General features: G+C 39.3%; 1 protein-coding gene across 2 annotated transcripts; it reads right to left on the reverse strand.

The window, feature by feature from the left end:
* Nucleotides 1-2,089: 2,089 nt before the first annotated feature.
* LOC307260788 (solute carrier family 22 member 4-like) lies at nt 2,090-17,345 on the reverse strand. 2 transcript variants are annotated; one of them, XM_080041104.1, is made up of 11 exons: nt 17,284-17,345; nt 16,646-17,061; nt 12,651-12,754; nt 12,410-12,564; nt 11,331-11,502; nt 7,104-7,230; nt 5,028-5,128; nt 4,585-4,799; nt 4,084-4,266; nt 3,768-3,903; nt 2,090-2,300 (listed from the first exon to the last, which is right to left on the reverse strand). In XM_080041104.1, exons 2-11 carry the CDS (start codon nt 17,051-17,053, stop codon nt 2,219-2,221), a joined length of 1,683 nt encoding a protein of 560 aa, XP_079897230.1. In that variant the 5' UTR covers nt 17,054-17,061; nt 17,284-17,345; the 3' UTR covers nt 2,090-2,218. The 2 variants fall into 2 exon arrangements, with proteins under 2 accessions (XP_079897230.1, XP_079897229.1); XM_080041103.1 differs by having other exon boundaries at nt 16,646-17,339.
* Between the last annotated feature and the right edge of the window lie 62 nt (nt 17,346-17,407).

The following is a 17,407-nucleotide window of genomic DNA, read 5'->3' on the forward strand; positions in this document are numbered from 1 at the left end:
GAGCAGCTTTCATAGGAATGAATGGGCGCCATGTTTCAATACGGTGTCCATTTCTTTATATGTCCATGAGTCACCCTCGCGGCTGTGAAGTGCCACTCGATCATTAAGGGCGAGGGTATAACAACGGTGCGGCTTTGGCAAGCCCTCGCCTCTGTCAGACGGAAACAGGAAGACTAACTAACACTAGTTAAACTGTTAAGTCTTTATTTCTCACCCTAAAATAAAATTCCACCACTTTTATATTTGACCTGAAACACTCTTTACATTCATATTCAGCTACGCATGTGAGAGTAAATGTAGTATTGAATAAAAACAAACACTCCCATGATTTTTTGGCTGCATAATTCATTTTTTGTTAAACATTTTCTAACTGCATATTCTTAATTTTACCAGCTCAGTCTGTAGTGGAGAAAACGGGTGGGGGTGTTTTTATCCGCTGTTTAATTATCCTTTTAGTTTACATGCGCAGCAGCATACACAACCAGGGAAAAGAACAATATTCTGCTAAAGCATGTATTCCACTTGTCATGATACTTTAATCTGCCATTTCGACCCACGAATCGCGGCAGTTAATTAGCGTGCATAAATTATAATGCACTGCAAGGGTAGGTGGTCATAAATAAGAAAAGTCATGCGCTCCAGCTGACTGACGTCACCGCCGCTATTACTAGGCCTACCCCTCATCGGCTTTAACAGTAACACAAATCTTACTAACAATTTAAGGAAACAATAATCACTGTCCCTTATTAACTTGTGGGCATTTTCTTCATCTGCTTCGTTTTATCTTTTATCCACGCCTTGAAAATACACTAACGGTAGACAAGTGGCATAATCAAATCAACAAGTGTAAAACAACATGTTAATTCCGATATTGTAGGCTACCCTCTGGTTCCGTCATATAGGGCTATGCATAAAAACAATCAATCAAATGTCTGTTTGAGGTAAGAGAACGTTTCATTTATAATTCGGGAAACAAACTCCATGGAACTCTCATTTGTAGGTTTGGCTCCTCCATTCCGGACTTAATTGATTGGCGGACACCTGTGTCAAACGTAGGGCTAAGCCACCATCGATGCAGACTCGGTGATCGAGGGCTTTATCACCCACTCACACTCGAGGCTCTGTGGTTTGGGATGACACTCAATATGGCGGGCCCTCCTCGCGAACGCGCAAACGGAGGGATAGTGGATAGGGTGTAGGGGGTGGTTCTAGAAAGGGCCCAAGACTGAGCAATTTGTCTTTGACTCACTTGTTTGACAGGCCGTTTTCACAGTCTTATTAAACCTATTTACAGCCTGGTCCACAAAACCATTCTAGTCTGTCCAAGTTAGTATGTTTAGGTCATATCTCTATCACAACACTGAGGGGGGTGAATTTTTTTCTAGCAGGCTAGTTTTTATTCTTTTGGAGGTTAAAATGTATTGGCGCGATCTCTTGAGTGACAGCTCTCCGCCCGATGTCCCTCACTTTGCCTCGGAGGTAGACGTCATCTAGATGGGCGTATCTCGGAGTAAAAATCTCACAAGATGGCGACGCACATAAACCAGGATTATTGGATGCCGTGTGAATAACTGAGGTCAGCCCGGATTCTACATCCATACTATCTATGGTATGGATCGATAGGTTAATTTCCTACTCTACCCCACAAGGCATTCCGTCTTACATGGAAGGTTTTTTTAAAACTCTTTATTGCTTCTGTATACTTCAGTGTAAAAGGTCAGACAAACCTCACATACACAATAGATTGTTAAGTAGACAGTATGTAGTATATACAGTACATGTTAAGTATGTATGAGGAAGGATGTTAGTAGGCCATTTCGAACACAGCAGAGTCTCTCGCATCAATGGGCGCATTACACCAATGACAAGCCTTTGTGTTGTTTCTGCCGAACACTTAAAGATCAATGTATCAATACATCAAAGAGGTAGACACTATAGTCTGGCTAACCGGATCGAGACAACGTCAATTTCGCCAAACTCCCCCCCCCCCTTCTCCGCTGTAGCCTTCCATTTAGGTTTGTGCATCGATGAACAACTTAGCCCTATATTTTTTTTATAATAACATTCACCTTGATCAGATAGACTTTAGTACAAAGTACCAATTTGAAACTAAGCATACAAATATAAAGTGACACAAAGAAACAAAACACAATGTTTAATTTTCCTTTTTAGTAGCCAAAGTTACAAATGCCATTTCAAGGAAAAAGTCAAATGTAATTTAAAACTTGGATTCTTTAAACGTATACTCAGCAGGTGTTCTCACTCCATGTTCGGCTTCCTTCGCTTTTTTCCCTCTTCTCCTGTTTAAACATTAAGAGAAAAATTAGCACCAATGTCACAGCTGAATCCGTGTATCTTCTGTTCAATCCATATCTTTTTGGAAATCAAAACACGAAAAAATAAGAAAAGAAAAGGCTGGTTTAATTTTTAAATTATTATTTTTTTTTTTACATTTTTATTCAAAATGTGCCTGTAAAATATGAATTGTTGCCATTTCTTATTTTTATTTTTCAAATTCTCCCTTAACACAAGAAAATGGGAAATGAGACACACAGAATATGTAAAAAATGTGCATTTTAATTTGTGGAGTTCGAAATAATAATTGAATTAATCAGCAGGCTTCACTGTGTCCCACTACTGTTTTCTGACTTTTAAATTAGCCTCTGCTCGGTATTGGAAACACATGCGTAGGCTTAACCTGCCGAACCGCGCCAAAACGAACTGTACTGCCCAGAGGAAACGAGGCATGATTTTAACAGCGACAGAAACCTCACCGCCGTTGGTCGCTATAGATCAACAGCTCTTCAGATGAACGATCCAGATCAAAACTGGATAAAACACCAAATGTTTAATGTTTACAGAGAAGGGAAACATATTTTTTGCAGGGTGAAAAGATAGCTTTAACCCCGATAAGTGAGTCCCCGCTGCTATGTCACTGTCCATCCTCCCATCAAGTGCTTCATTTTACAAATAGCTCAATTCGGATCATTAATAACCTTGGACATAATATAGCTCTTCTTTCCCCGACAAATATGGACACACAAACAAACACACAGGCACGCGCGCGCACGCACGCACGCACGCACGCACGCACGCACGCACGCACGCACGCACGCACGCACGCACGCACGCACGCACGCACGCACGCACGCACGCACGCACGCACGCACGCACACACACACACACACACACACACACACACACACACACACACACACACACACACACACACACACACACCTTATCGGGGGCACGGCACCGACCACTAAATTGCAAAATGTATTTTTCAAAATCAACATTTAGGCCGTTATTCTAATACTGGATATCCTGGTTATGAATTGTGTTTAAAAAGAGAGAAAAGCATGTTTTTTGTATAAAATATTATGTATATGAAAGGTTGATTATTAAAAACACTTTTCGTTTTTCATGTTTTGATTCAGCGGAGAGGTCACACAAATGATAAACCGTCTATGCTTAGGAATCAGTTCACTTAGGGCACACTAGCATAATGAAAATACAATAATAAGAAAGGTAACCCATTCATTTTCGACAATCAATAGAACTACCTACACTGAAATAATTATTTGCATTTTGTTAATTTCTCCAATTGGCAGTGCAATTTAAAGCTTTTCCTGGCCTAATAATGATGAAGGCATAATGTGTAAACAAAAAAGTAGGTTAATGTCGATGAAGTAACTGCATTTGTGCAGAGAGTCAGATACAGCTAGCCTGTAAACATAATAGGATAGTCCAGTGTGTGAACTCACCCGCATATCTGCTGCATTTGTGGCATGGTCTCTGGCAAAACCTTCCCAAAGGTTTCTGGCAGCACAAGACATATGATTGAACCAGTAATGGCTAAAGCTCCCATCAGTATATATGGTAGTGACTTGTAATATTGTCCTGCAAAAAATAAACAAAAATTTAATAACTCGGGCAGAACCATATTTGTCATTTTTGCTTTATAAATGACTAAAAGGATTACTTGATGGGCATATTACTTTTTCTGTCACTCGACCATTTGGTGTGTCAACTGCCCTGGCACTTGCCAAATGCATAAAATGTATAACGATATGCACATACCCAGGTAAAGGATAAAGGGGGAGATGATGGTTCCGATGCGAGCCGGCATGGAACAACAGGACATGGCTGTATTCCTGACGACGGTGGGGAAGAGCTCTGATGTGTAGGCATACACGATGCAAAAGGAAGATGCGATGCCGAACTTTCCGAACAGCTCAAGAAACACAGCCACACCTGCTAGATCTAATGAAGAAATAAAAATGCTTCAGCATGTACCTGATGGACTGGCCTATTGTATGGGGAGTTGAATGTAAAAATTTGTTTACATTTTTCTAGCTGATATATTCTGAAAATTCAACACAATTAGCTTCTTTTCCTAACATTTAATAAAGGAATTCAAGTAAAACAACATGCTTTATTCAATTTTAAACAATATGTTGATATAGGTTGAAAAATAAACCTAAATGGAAATCTTTAATGGAAATTGAAATGTTAAATCTAGAACATAATGTAGATAAATAAACAACATATGATGCTGGAGCAATAGCATTTGAGCATTACCTATTGGGATAAGGTTAACACAGAGGATCATGACACCTCCAAGGAGGAGTGTAGAAGATTGGCAGAAGTGCCTGGAGCAGTACCGGAGCAGCACCAAAGCCATCAAGTAAGCTGGCACTTCTGACACAGCAGACAGGAAGCAGTTTATGTAAGGGTCGCCGCTCAGGTTTGAAGTGTTGAGGAGCAACGCATAGTAGCTAATGGTGATGATGACCCTGCAGAGACATTCAAAACAATACATTGTATACATGTTAGATGGAAAACATCAACACGCCAGACTATTTTAGGTGCACCTGTAATAATTGTTTCATAAAAGAAAACTCTGTAATACTCAAATGGATACACGTTGTGAAGGAAGGTGTAATGTACTATCATTAATGACTGCATTGTCTTTTGGTTCTGATGCTTAAAGGATTCATGTGGTGAGGGATTTGAACACGTACCACATAGATGAGGCAAGTAATGTAACGGAGAACATGTTGCAGCTGCTGAAGACAACCAAAATGTTGTATTTTTGGTCCTTCTTACCAAGTGCATCTTCGATCTGGAAAGAAACGAGAACAATTACCAAAATGAGATGTAAATGTTCTGGTTGAGAATTGTAAATGTGAATTGAATTGTTCTGAGGCTGTTTTTTCAGGCTGCATCATTGCTGGTGTTGGTGCGAGTGCGACGCTTAGTGGCGAAAAATGGGTAGTGTATTTTTGTGACGTTAATGTGTTAACAAGTGGATTCGTTTAGTTCCCACACGTTTCAAATGGAGAAATACTGCTGTACGGCTGTTCTATACATGTCCAATCCTTGGAGCAATACGTCGGTAAGTGTTCTTTTGGTTGATGCAGATATCTTAATTAACACTTGTGTGAATATGTATGCAATAATATAATAGTTGTTAAAGGTGAAGTAAGCGATTTATTTATGTTAATAAGTGTTAAATCGCTCTTTATTCATACAGTGATCACTTACATAGTGTGCATGTTTCATAAAGTCGATTTCTCAGTCATCCGCTCTGCATGTAATCGGCAAATAAACTTTTCGGGGATCCCAAAAATTATATCCCAATGATATCACAAGAGAGAATGTTACAAACCGGCACCCGTCTCACTGCCGGTGCACGCGCAGAGCGACAGATGGGTGAATGTTTATGCGCCTACAATGGCGGAGCAGGTAAAAATCCTTCCCAATGTCTGTTTTGATGGTTTTTATCATGTTTTATCACACTTACTTATCTGAGATGATGCTAGATAACTCGCTGGTTGAAGACCGCAGTGCATTAATGTGGTGACGAGGGGGGAGACAGCTAACATGCAGCATACAACCAGATCTACTATGAAATGGTTTAAAATCAAAGCAGAGTCATGTGTTAGAATGGCCCAGTCAAAGTCCAGACCTAAAAACAATTGAGAATATTGAGAAAGACTTGAAAATAGCTGTTGACAGACACTCTCCATCCAATCTGATGCTGAATCTGAACCTTGACCTATTTTGCAAAGAAGAATGGACAAAATATATCAGTCTGTAGATGTGCAAAGCTGGTAGAGAAATACTCCAATAGATTTGCAGCTGTAATGGCAGCGATAGGTGGTTCTGCAAAGGGGGCTGAATACTTTTGCACGCCACACTTTTCAGTTTATTATTTATAAAAGAAAATTAAAACCACGTTTCATTTTCATTCCACTTCACAATGATGCGCCACTTTGTGTTGGTGTATCACATAAAATCCCAATAAAATAAATGTACATATGTGGTTGTAACGTGACAAAATGTGGAAAATGTCAAGGGGTATGCATACTTTTGCAAGCCACTGCATATCAATGGCACAATTTACCCCATGGTATTCTTTCCAAAGGCACAACTTACACCACACGTGTTGTGCCACAAGACAACTTTCTTTCCGAAAGCTATATTTCTTAAACAGTTTATTCCAGATCCAAAGTTTTTATTGCCAGGGATGCACAACATCCTGAAATATATGTACATATTTGAGTTGTAGACATAACTGTCAAGGCCTCACTTTAAAATCACTTTGAGTAAAAAGTGGCACATCTCACCCCACTCTCCCCTATATATTTATTTAAATTTTTTTGTTTTTTGTTTTGTGTCAGTATTGTTTGTCTATTTGTATTGCTTATTTTATGTTGTATTGTTCTTGTTAAAAAAAAGGAAAAACCAATAAATATATTGTTAAAAAAAAAACAGACGTTGGGAAGTATTTTTACCTGCTCCGCCATTGTAAGCACATGAACATTCCCCCCTCTGTCACTCTGCGCGTGCACCAGCAGACGTGCAGGTTTGTAGCGTTCTCTCTTCTGATTCATTATCAGGTTGTGGGATACTCGAAACGTTTATTTGACGATTACATAAAGAGCTGGTGACTGAGCGACCTGTGTTATGAAGCGTGCACACTATATAAGTGATCACCCTATGAATATAGAGCAATTTCACACGTATATTAACATAAATATATCGCTCACTTCACCTTTACGTTTTTTAACACAATAATAAGCTAAACAACTTACCTCAGCTTCTGTAAAAATGTCCTGTGGAGGATTTACTTTATTTTTCTTGGCAGCGTATCTCAGGATGGCCTCTGCCTCCGTCACCCTGCCCTGAGAGAGCAGCCAGCGAGGAGATTCTGGGATGAACCTGGAGAGTTGAATTACACTTTATTTTCAGATACACATATAGACACACAGGACACCAAACCAGGCTGTGTTCCTCATTATGAGGAAACTGGTCACACCAGAATTTAGCAACAAGACGTTGACCAAATACAAACCACTTTACAATGCTTACCTTCAAACCTTTGATGCATAAATAATGATAAGCTCAGTCAGGATTTTTTTCTTAAAGATCTCCTATTATACTGTTTTTCTGATCTTATTTTTTTATTAATGACTCCTGAGGCCTGTTTCAGGTAGCTGGTTTTACATACTCTGAGTTGAATCCTGCGCTCTGAGTTGGTCAACTCAGAGCGCAGGGTTGACAAGCAACTCCGGGTTTTCGGTTCCAGAACAGTGGATCAGCGTTGGGTCAATCAACTCTGAGCGTGTTCACTCTGGGTGGAGCGTGTGCGTAAAAGCCATCGTCAATGGATCGCTGATAACATGATTCACCATGGAAACAGGAGAAACAAATGATTGATCCTCCCACTTCTCCACTTCTCAAAAAAGAAAAAGAAAAACACCGCTCCTCCCACTAGAGTTAGAAATATAAGCGAATGAGCATATGGTATGGATAAGAATTAATGGGGATATTGTCGCATAACATAATCTAATCATAACATGATCTAATCTCCTTGGCAATTCAGAAAAAAACAGAGCAAACATTTTTTGTCAAGAGACTAATTTTGCTTCCGTATGAGAAGCCATAGTCTATTTTAAAAAGTTACGCATATCAGCAGTAAAGTATTAAGCTGGCGCGGCACAGCATTGCTGACAGTGTTTTATCGCTGTATAATATGTTGGCAAGCTATAGCCTAATACTGTGCAGTAAACAGACACATTAGATGACAGTTTCCATTTAAGAGCCTGAATTATTACCAGATCCATTTTCCTCAAGTGATAACAGTTTAAATTATTATATAATTTTTATATTCATATTAGGCTATTTAACGAGGCTCGTCTGTGACTTTAGTATCGCACAAGTGAACAGTAACGATCGCGTGCAGCCGCAGCGTTACATGAATCCACCTGACATAAATCTGTTCAGTGGCACAGACGTTAAAAACCATACAATACAAATAGGCTTATTAATCTGAATGTAGAGCATGTCACGATGTGTAAGGTGGCCGCCTATATGAACGGACCGAGGGCTGAGAACAAGGCTACTGATCAGATAAATGATCGGTCAAACGTAAAATCATCAGTACATGATAAAAACATTCCGATGGAGATTTCTATAGAGTGATTTTGCTTCAAACTGTACAGGGACGCATGTGACAGTGACACTCTTTCTTCAGTCGGAGCTGCAGCGTAAAGTGAAAACAAACTCAGGGTAGGTCTAACCACCTCCCGAGCAGGTTAGACCCATGGCGTATGTTGCCGCAGTAACTGACTCTCGGTTGCGCTGAACCTGCTACCTGAAACGGAAAACCCAGAGTGTCCACTAACTCAGAGCGAACAAACTCTGGGTTGCCTCAAAACCAGCTACCTGAAACAGGCCTCTGTAGAGCAGCTTGACCTGAATGACTGCACAAAAAACTATGTAGATTGTCGGGAAACTCTTCCTGTCATCTGGAGGCTTTCTGCATTCTTTGTCAACACTCGGCTTCGTCTTTCTACGCCTCCTTACCCCCTTACCCCCTTCCCTCTAAACCCACTCCGTAGTGATTGGTTACCTTTCAAAAGACCTGCGAAGGACGCGGGCCTGAGCGTGTAGCAGCACTACCATACATGGAAAATCCGCTTTATTCAACGTCATGCGATCCAGGAAATTTGAACAAATGAATCGCAACCGGCGTCCCTAGTGTTGGCCGCCGTGCACTGCCACCCCAGACGGTCGGCAGGGAATATGTCTTAATGCATGTACGACACGTCATTATTTGACACTTAAAGGCCTACTTCACCGGTTTGAATATGAAGGTGTATTGAATTCTGAGATCCTATGTAGTATAAATGTGCAAAAAAAATTAAAATCGGTTCATCCTAGCCTGAGAAAAGGCAGAAAGAGTGTTTTTTTAACCCTATATTTCTCTTGCTCGTGACATCACAGAAAGAGAAATATAGGGTTAAAAAAAACGTACTTTGTAGATATTACTGTGATGTCACAGTAAAAGACAGCACAGTAATATTTACAAAGTAAGTTTTTTTTTAACCCTATATTTCTCTTTCTGTGATGTCACGAGAAAGAGAAATATAGGGTTAAAAAAACACTCTTTCTGCCTTTTCTCAGGCTAGGATGAACCGATTTCAATTTTCTTCGCACATTTATACTACATAGGATCTCAGAATTCAATACACCTTCATATTCAAACCGGTGAAGTAGGCCTTTAAGTATCGTTTATCATGACCATAAAACATTACAACAACATTAATATAGGTCAGAAAAGACGAAAACGCATAATAAGTATTTTATAAGGGTATGTATGCCTCAAAAAGCATGAAAAAGATATATAGAAATAATTTAAAAAAAAAAATTTCAATAACCATTAGGGGAGAACGGGGGAATGTGAGCCATCGGGTAATGTGAGACACCCCCTGTATCTAGGCAATGGAACACATTTTTGGTCACGTGAGATATATGTTTTCAAGCCCCTCTCATTTCCCCTTGGCCATGAAAGAGAGGACCTCATGGTGATGTTGTAAGCATGTTTTTTTTTACAAAAAATTATTTTTTGCATGTAAAAGTAAATTTTCTGTGTGTCAACTTAATCGATTGTTGTGCCAAAGCAAATTGATTCAGGTAGAAAACCTTTTATCATACATGTTGATGAACTACCAACATATGAAACCATGTGATGATGATAACTGAAGATTAGCCTGATTTGCTGAGATTCGTGGGGTAAAGTGAGACAAATGCTGTGGGGTAAAGTGAGACAGTTCTGTGCGCTCTTTGAATGAATCCATCATATTTGAGGTAGCAAGGAGACTAGTTTGAATAAGACAAAAGACAATGTGGGCTGGAGGTGGGGGTTGATGGTTGAAGGGGTGTCAGCATGGGCATGGTTTGGCACGTATGTATGTGGGGGACAGGAGAGTGACCTTTAACACCAATATACTAAGTAATATGTCTTTATTCAATGAATGATCCCAATAAAACAAATGCAGAAAAATATTAATCAAAGACTCAAAAGATCGAAAATGACAGCTGGGTCTAGTCCTGTGTTCTGAGTCCCATGCTGTTCTAGCTGGTTCTGATTGTTCTTTGCTCTGACCCCCAGACACTAGCTGGCTCTAAGGGTCCTGTGTTCCGACCCCCAGACTGTTTTAATCTAACTGGTTCTATCTGTCATTTGAATGTTAATTATTGAATATGAATTTTATGGTGTATTTGATCAGTTACTTTCAAGTGTTTAGAAAATGTTTTTCTTAATTGACCAAACCCCATGATTCTGTTACTCGTCCGACATTAGTTTTGGAATATTTGGTTTTCAAGCTAGCTGTCAGGATTGTAAATGTTACAACATTTGTTGTTATGGTAGTTTCAGAGTGAAAAAAGTAAGTGGATCAGTTTACCCCCTTGATTTATCTCGTCTGTCTCAGTTTACCCCACTTTTTAAAACAATCATATTTTCACTGCCCTTTGTCATGAATACATTCTGCTAATGCCCTTTTCTAGGAAACATCCTGAATTAATGGGAAATGTGTAAATTTGACTGATAAATAATTTTAGCTTGCTAAGAGGAGAGCAAATGTAAAAAGTGTCTCACATTACCCCGTTCTCCCCTATAGTGTTTTTTTTATCAGGAAAGTAGGACTTCTATGAATTAATTGCAGAAGTCATCATAACAACTTGATCTTTCCAATTCACCGTCAGCTCTGCTTCTCTCTGCACATGTCTCATTTTATATTGCCACTCCTATGGAATTGTTATATTTTTTTGAAAATTAGCAGTATCTTATCTCAGTAGAGAGTATCTTTTTAGCATTACTGTGCACTAGCCTATAGCAAGTAAAGAACAGATATGTTTTGTGTACACTTTTTCTCTGAGTTGAAAAAGTAAAACAATATCACTGAAGGACACTACCATGCAGTGTAAACCTACGGAAGACAGCAAGCTGAAATACAGTATACGAATATTCTCACCACCATAGAGGGATGTTGATCACGCCAATAGCCGCCATGGGAATTAGGAGCATCTGCCAATCACGGAGGAAGTAAGCTACAGGTGGCAATGCCATGTATCCTACAGCCGAGCTCATGAAAACCCCAAGGGAGCCAAAGGCCACTCTGGCTTTTGGGCCAAGAATTTCTGTACCTGCAGGTGTAATAAATTAAAAGTAGAAGTTATTAAAATAGAAGTTGATAAAATGTCCATTATCAGGAATGATATGAGAGGCATACCCGTCATCCATTAATTCCTGAAGAACATAAAGGCAATCAACAAACTTTGTTATGGAGAAATTCTTCATGGATGGATGACACCATATTTAGAGATAGTAAAAGATATTTACTTAACATAGGCTATTTTTATGTTTTCTTTCTCTTTTGTAATTTTGAAAATATACCACTCACGTAGACAGTTTTGCATGTTTTTTGGTATGCGTTGTTATTGTGTGTATATTTACAGGTTACATATTTACACGCTATAGTACAGCTTTTAATTAAAAAACCTTATCTTGACCCATCCATTCTCTCTAACTTCTGGGCCATTTCTACACTGCCCTTTTTGTCAAAGGTTTTGGAGAAAGTACTTTTTATTCAGCTCGATAATATTTAACCGAGAATAATGTCTACGATAAACTTCAATCTGGTTTCAGAGCTTGTCATAGTACTGAAACGGCTCTTTTAAGGGGTTTTAAATACTTATATTAACTGCTGCTATCCTGACTTTGGATTTGACTGCAGTCTTTCACGCTGTGGATAACCTGACCCTTTTATCCTGCTTCAAACAGTAGGCTTCAAAGTAGGGGTCGGCAATATGACCTTAAATTTATATCAATATCATGTTTTTGACAGTGACAGTATTACATCACATTTTCTTTACTGGAAGTGCACCCTTGAGGCACCCTGCATCACATTCTATCTAGTATGAGGGGAAACAAAGAGGGCATTCTTGAATGCTCCCTTGGCACCACAGGGGTCCCCCACTGCCTTCCCCTAAATGCTAATGTGAGGAACAGCAAAGCCACTGTCAAAGCCAAGCTAACTACTAGAAAACATACCCAGCACAAATGCAATGATATAGTTGGAGAATCCCCCCGCGCCTGCAAAAAAGTGAGTGACGGTGAAGAACTCCCAGCTTGTGGAGAATATCTGTGCCGTGATCGACACGGTCTGAACAACCATCATGAAGAAGAGTGCTGGCTTCCTTCCATACCTGTAGGAACATACAGTTTGTTGAGTGATTATTATTTATTCCTAACAGCACATTTGGAATTTCAGACAATGTTGTGTAGAACAGACCTGTCAGACATCTGGCCCGAGATAAACGCTCCCACAAGCACACCAACGTAATGGATAGAGGTGGTCAGCGGAAATTTGTAACCATTCTCACACACCAAGTCCCACTGCAAAACAATCACATAACCTCAGCTATTCAGAGTTTTAGTTATGCAGCTATTTGCAATGCAATTATTATTATTAAATACTATTAGCGATAACACAAGAGTTACTTTAAAGGTGCTCCGAGGAACTTTCAGTTTGTGTTAATTCTTGCACCCCCTTTGGACAAAAGCGGTATTATTTTTACTCCGCCAGCTGTTGTTCCTGGGTGAGTGTACCCATGACAAAGCCATTAAGAAAAACTATATAAAAATAGTATTCTATGCACTGATCGTCTCTGTGAAGGAAGTTATGTTGAGGTTAGAGGTCAACTCAGGTGGAAGAATGTTTTAGGAGGCTTGGATGAATTATGAAGCAATATGTATTACATGCTTGGCCAAGGAGAACCAGACTGGAACTCGGGTGACTTGTGATTCAGTTCTGTCAGACACTTCCTGAGAGCAGTTTATTAACTAGAGACTAGCTGGGTCTATCTTAGAAGATGGATCCCACCCACTATATGGTGCATTTCAGCTTCTCCCATCAGGCTGCAGGTACAAAATGCCTGTCTGCTAAACAAAGAGATACACAGGCAGTTTTGTTCCCTTAGCCTCAGCCTCAAAACGTGCTATAGTAATTAAGCTACACACTCACTTATTAACTTATGGACTATACAGCTTTCTTAATCTATTTATTAAATTCATTCTGACCTAGTTTTTTGTATGCCACAATGGCTTGTATTCTGTATTTATATTTTGTCTGTTGATACTAATACCTTTTTGTATACTTTTTATCCATGTTCCCATGTCTGGTGCACTGTTGTCACTGTAATGTCACTGTCTCTGTCGTTGTCATAAATGTTGTGTGTGTAAGCAGCCAATTCTTCTGACCTGCAACCGGATCTACCCTTGGGCACAAATAGAGTTACCTTGACCTTAACCTCATGCTATCTCAAACAGCTCCCGGCTTGGGTGCCAAGCGTACCAATGTTTTGGGTCTGAGCTGAACACAGTAAACCATAACAATCTTCTAGGGATATGAGAATGTACAGTATCTACAGCTGGCCTATGTGTCTCCTAACAGGCTTCAATGCCGACCCAGAGTCTGCGAGATAGACAGACACACAAGACAGGTATAAATTAACTACTAATCTTTTTTTTTTTTTTTAGATATTTTTTGGGCATTTTTATGCTTTATTGATAGTGCAGAGAGACAGAGGTGAAATGGGGCAGAGAGGGGAGTGATACGCAGAGAACGACCCCGGGTCTGCTGCTGGGCCCGGCCGGGGGGGACGCCCTACCAATTGATCTAAGGGCGCCCCTACACAGTAAATTTTGAAGTGTTAAAATAACACTAAAAGAGTTAAATTTAACACCATTTCCGAGTGTATTTGGTCCCACTCAGAATTGGAGTTAAATTAACTCTCTTCAAAGTGTTACAATTTTAGAGTTAAATTAACTCAAAATAGAGTTAAAATTACACTGTATAGTGTTATTTAAAGCCTTATAGAGTACTTTCTACACCCCGTCTTTTAACTACCGAAATTGACACCAACACTAGGAGGCATTCTACTCCAGCTGTTGTTATATTAACTCAGATAGAGTTAATGGAGTTTGACACTGCATATTTAACACTGGGGAATTTACTGTGTACTAATCTTTAACACTAATATTAACTTAAGGCCGACAATTCCCTCCCAGTCTCATTAGCTGTTAAATGCAATTTCAGATCATCAGATGAAATATGTGACTGTTTCAGAAATAGTTAAAAGTTCCTCGTAGTAACTTTAAGGCATAATGTAAAAGCAGATGTCTCACTCAGGGCCGCCGCTCCCTATACGCAGGACAAAAAAGGAAAAAGGAAAAAAAGATGATCCGGGGGCCCCCCAAAATTGAGGTTTCTTAAAAAATGTCATAAATTAGTTATGGGGCCTATCATGTGGCAGTACATTTTAGTTATTTTTTAAATAACATTGTTTGGGGCCACGAAGATCAGGGGCCTATATTGAGTCATTAAAAAAAATAAACAAAGACTTCAAAGAGAGAAGGATCTTCGGGATAAGGGATTATTTTTAAAATTCCCGAAGCTGATTGGATTTTTTAAACCTGTACTTTCTGCTTTTTGGTAATGCTGTGCTTCCAAGAATTATTCAAGAAAAAAGTACTAAATAGCTCACATGGACACAGTTGATTTAGCCTTAGTTTTTTTCTCAAAGTGCACCAGATTGATGAATTTTACATTAAAAGTTTCAAATTTTTCTTAGAAGGTCCAGGGTCCCCAAAAGTGCAAAGTGTACTTCAAAAAGGCTGTGACTGGTAGTGAATAGGCCCTGAAAGTTGCTTTGGAGGTGAGCTATCTCACTGCTAGGGCTGTGAAGCTGCATAGTATAGACATTAATATTGCCAGCTGCTATCGAAATGGTAAAAACGATGTGCGGGTATATCAATTTGTGCACTAATCCTGGCTACACTGCATTTGCAACACAGTATAACAAACATGTTCAAAAAACTAAAATGTTTTATGTCAAAATGGGGTCACAGCCCAAAAAAGGTTGGGAACCACTGCTCTTTCTGTTAGTAAATGCTGTTCGAAAAAAACTCATCGCTGAAAATGTGCCAAAAAGCAATCACAAAGATCTTGCAAGCAAGGGCACATTGGTGTTTTTTTTTTGGTGGGGGGGAGGGGGGGTTGGGGCCTCACTGACAATTTAAGCTTAGGGCACCCAAACGCTTAGCAGCGGCCCTGGTCTCACTTATCCCACTGTTTTCAAAACCCTGCAAGTGCTGAACTAGTTTCCTCAAATTGAAAATTACAAATCAAAGACAAATTTGGATCAGAGAAAGTGGCTACACCAGTGAATCTATGACTGAGTTTGTGTGTAAAATTAGTGATTTAATAAATTGAGAAAAGCTCTATCACTTTTAGCAAGACTAGGTTAAAACTGATGAACAACTTATAATGGAGAATCCCTGTATCTTTCGTTCAATCCATTTCCGTTTGGAAATTAAAAGACCAAAAAATGAATAATGTTATTTAATGGTTTAATATATATATATTTTTTAAAACGGACTGTTTTATTCAAAATGTGCCTGTAATATACGGACCTTTTTATAGCGGGTCGACCCAGGTGATTGCCCACTTTGACTCAGCAGGTGAAGGGTGGAGAGAAAACAGAAACAAGACACAGAGACGACGAGCGTATCCGACGCAATTTTCACTCGCGCGACTAAACAACAAAAATGCTTTCATATGTAGCAGTCTGCACCGGTGCTCATGCCTCAGCAGATCACGGGGAGTAAACAATAATGTCGGATTCGTTCCTCAGTTTCCAGTATGATGCCGATGTCCGCACGTCAGCATCGCTGATTAATGAATAAAGAGTAATTAAAAATTCTTAGGTGATTATGAGGCCCTGGCTGTCCGGTACCCAAGACATCCTGGGCTGGCCATGCATTGTGTTTAAAAAGAGAGAACAGTTTTTTGTATAATATATAGGCTAATAGATGAAAGGTTGATTATTACAACAACAAAAAAACAGGTCACTTTTAATTTTTCGTGTTTTTATTTCTAAAGGGATTGAACGGAAGATAGGCTACACGGATTCTGGAGCTATCATAACATCGAATGACTTAAATTTGAAAACTTTAACAATGACCCTTTCTTTCACCTGTTCAAAGCTGTAACAGCTGCATTTTAGTTTATTTAGTTTGTACTATAAGCTGGATGTGATAACTCTTACCAACTTCGTGCAAATGTATTAAAACATTCACTATAATACCTTGTAAAAATACAGTATGAGTATGAAGTGTATTTTCATGGTTGATTTTTTTTATTTGCCTCTTAGCAAGAGCATATAGTTAAATCCAATTCATTTTGGGGATCGAGAAATGAATTGTTGACTTACTAGGCATACTCACCTCTGTGATAATGGTTGACTGGTAGATTTCTTTGCTGTATGTCCATCCATTCAGACAACTTTCCAAAGGAATTTCACTCACATTCACGTCCACATTTGGGATGATTTTACTTTGAGAGTAGTTCCTGACAATGTCCAGGTTAAGCCTCGAGCATGAGCTGCGCTTTTCAATGCCTTCGACCATCTCCAATGGGATCGTCACATTTCTCCAATCTTCACTTATGCTGTAGTGTTCAGGGATAAAGCACTCATGAGGTGGAGTATCACCCACAAATACTATGTAGACCTTAGTGAAACCGTTCGGAAAGATGCTGATGAAGAGCGCTAAAAAGACAGTTCGCTGGAAGGGACCCCAAGATCCAAGAAAAGATGTGATGCTGTCATAGTCTCTAATCTTGGAGTTGCCCATTACCTCACCTGGTTTGTAAAAAAAATAAAATTAAGACAAGAAGGAAGTCAAGCAGATACTTCAATCATTCCAAGAGGCAAAGGAGAAAATCTGGTCTACTGCTCTAACTTGCATTTGAGCCATGTGCTACACAGCTGAGTCAGGTTTTATTTACACGCTCACCCACTCTGAGAGTTACACAGTTACGCAGCCTACAGTGCAGTAAAAAAAGAAAAGAATGAACATAACACCTTGAACTAATTGACAATTCCGTTGGGCGACAAAAGGCTTGAATATTATGGACTAGATGTTCTCTACCCAAAGCAAGTTATACAAACTTACATGATATATAATATGTTATACAACGGATGGCTT

Source organism: Ammodytes marinus (genome assembly GCF_949987685.1).
Source record: "Ammodytes marinus genome assembly, chromosome: 14".
In the NCBI taxonomy this organism is placed as follows: domain Eukaryota; kingdom Metazoa; phylum Chordata; class Actinopteri; order Uranoscopiformes; family Ammodytidae; genus Ammodytes; species Ammodytes marinus.

Coding starts and splice junctions, on each gene's coding strand:
- LOC307260788 (XM_080041104.1), bottom strand. CDS start 17,053: ATGGGCAACTCCAAGATTAGAGACTATGACAGCATCACATCTTTTCTT. Junction 7,231..11,330: donor ATCAACATCCCTCTATGGTG/GTGAGAATATTC, acceptor TCAACTCTCCAG/GTTCATCCCAGAATCTCCTC. Junction 5,129..7,103: donor ACATTTTTACAGAAGCTGAG/GTAAGTTGTTTA, acceptor GTTTCTTTCCAG/ATCGAAGATGCACTTGGTAA.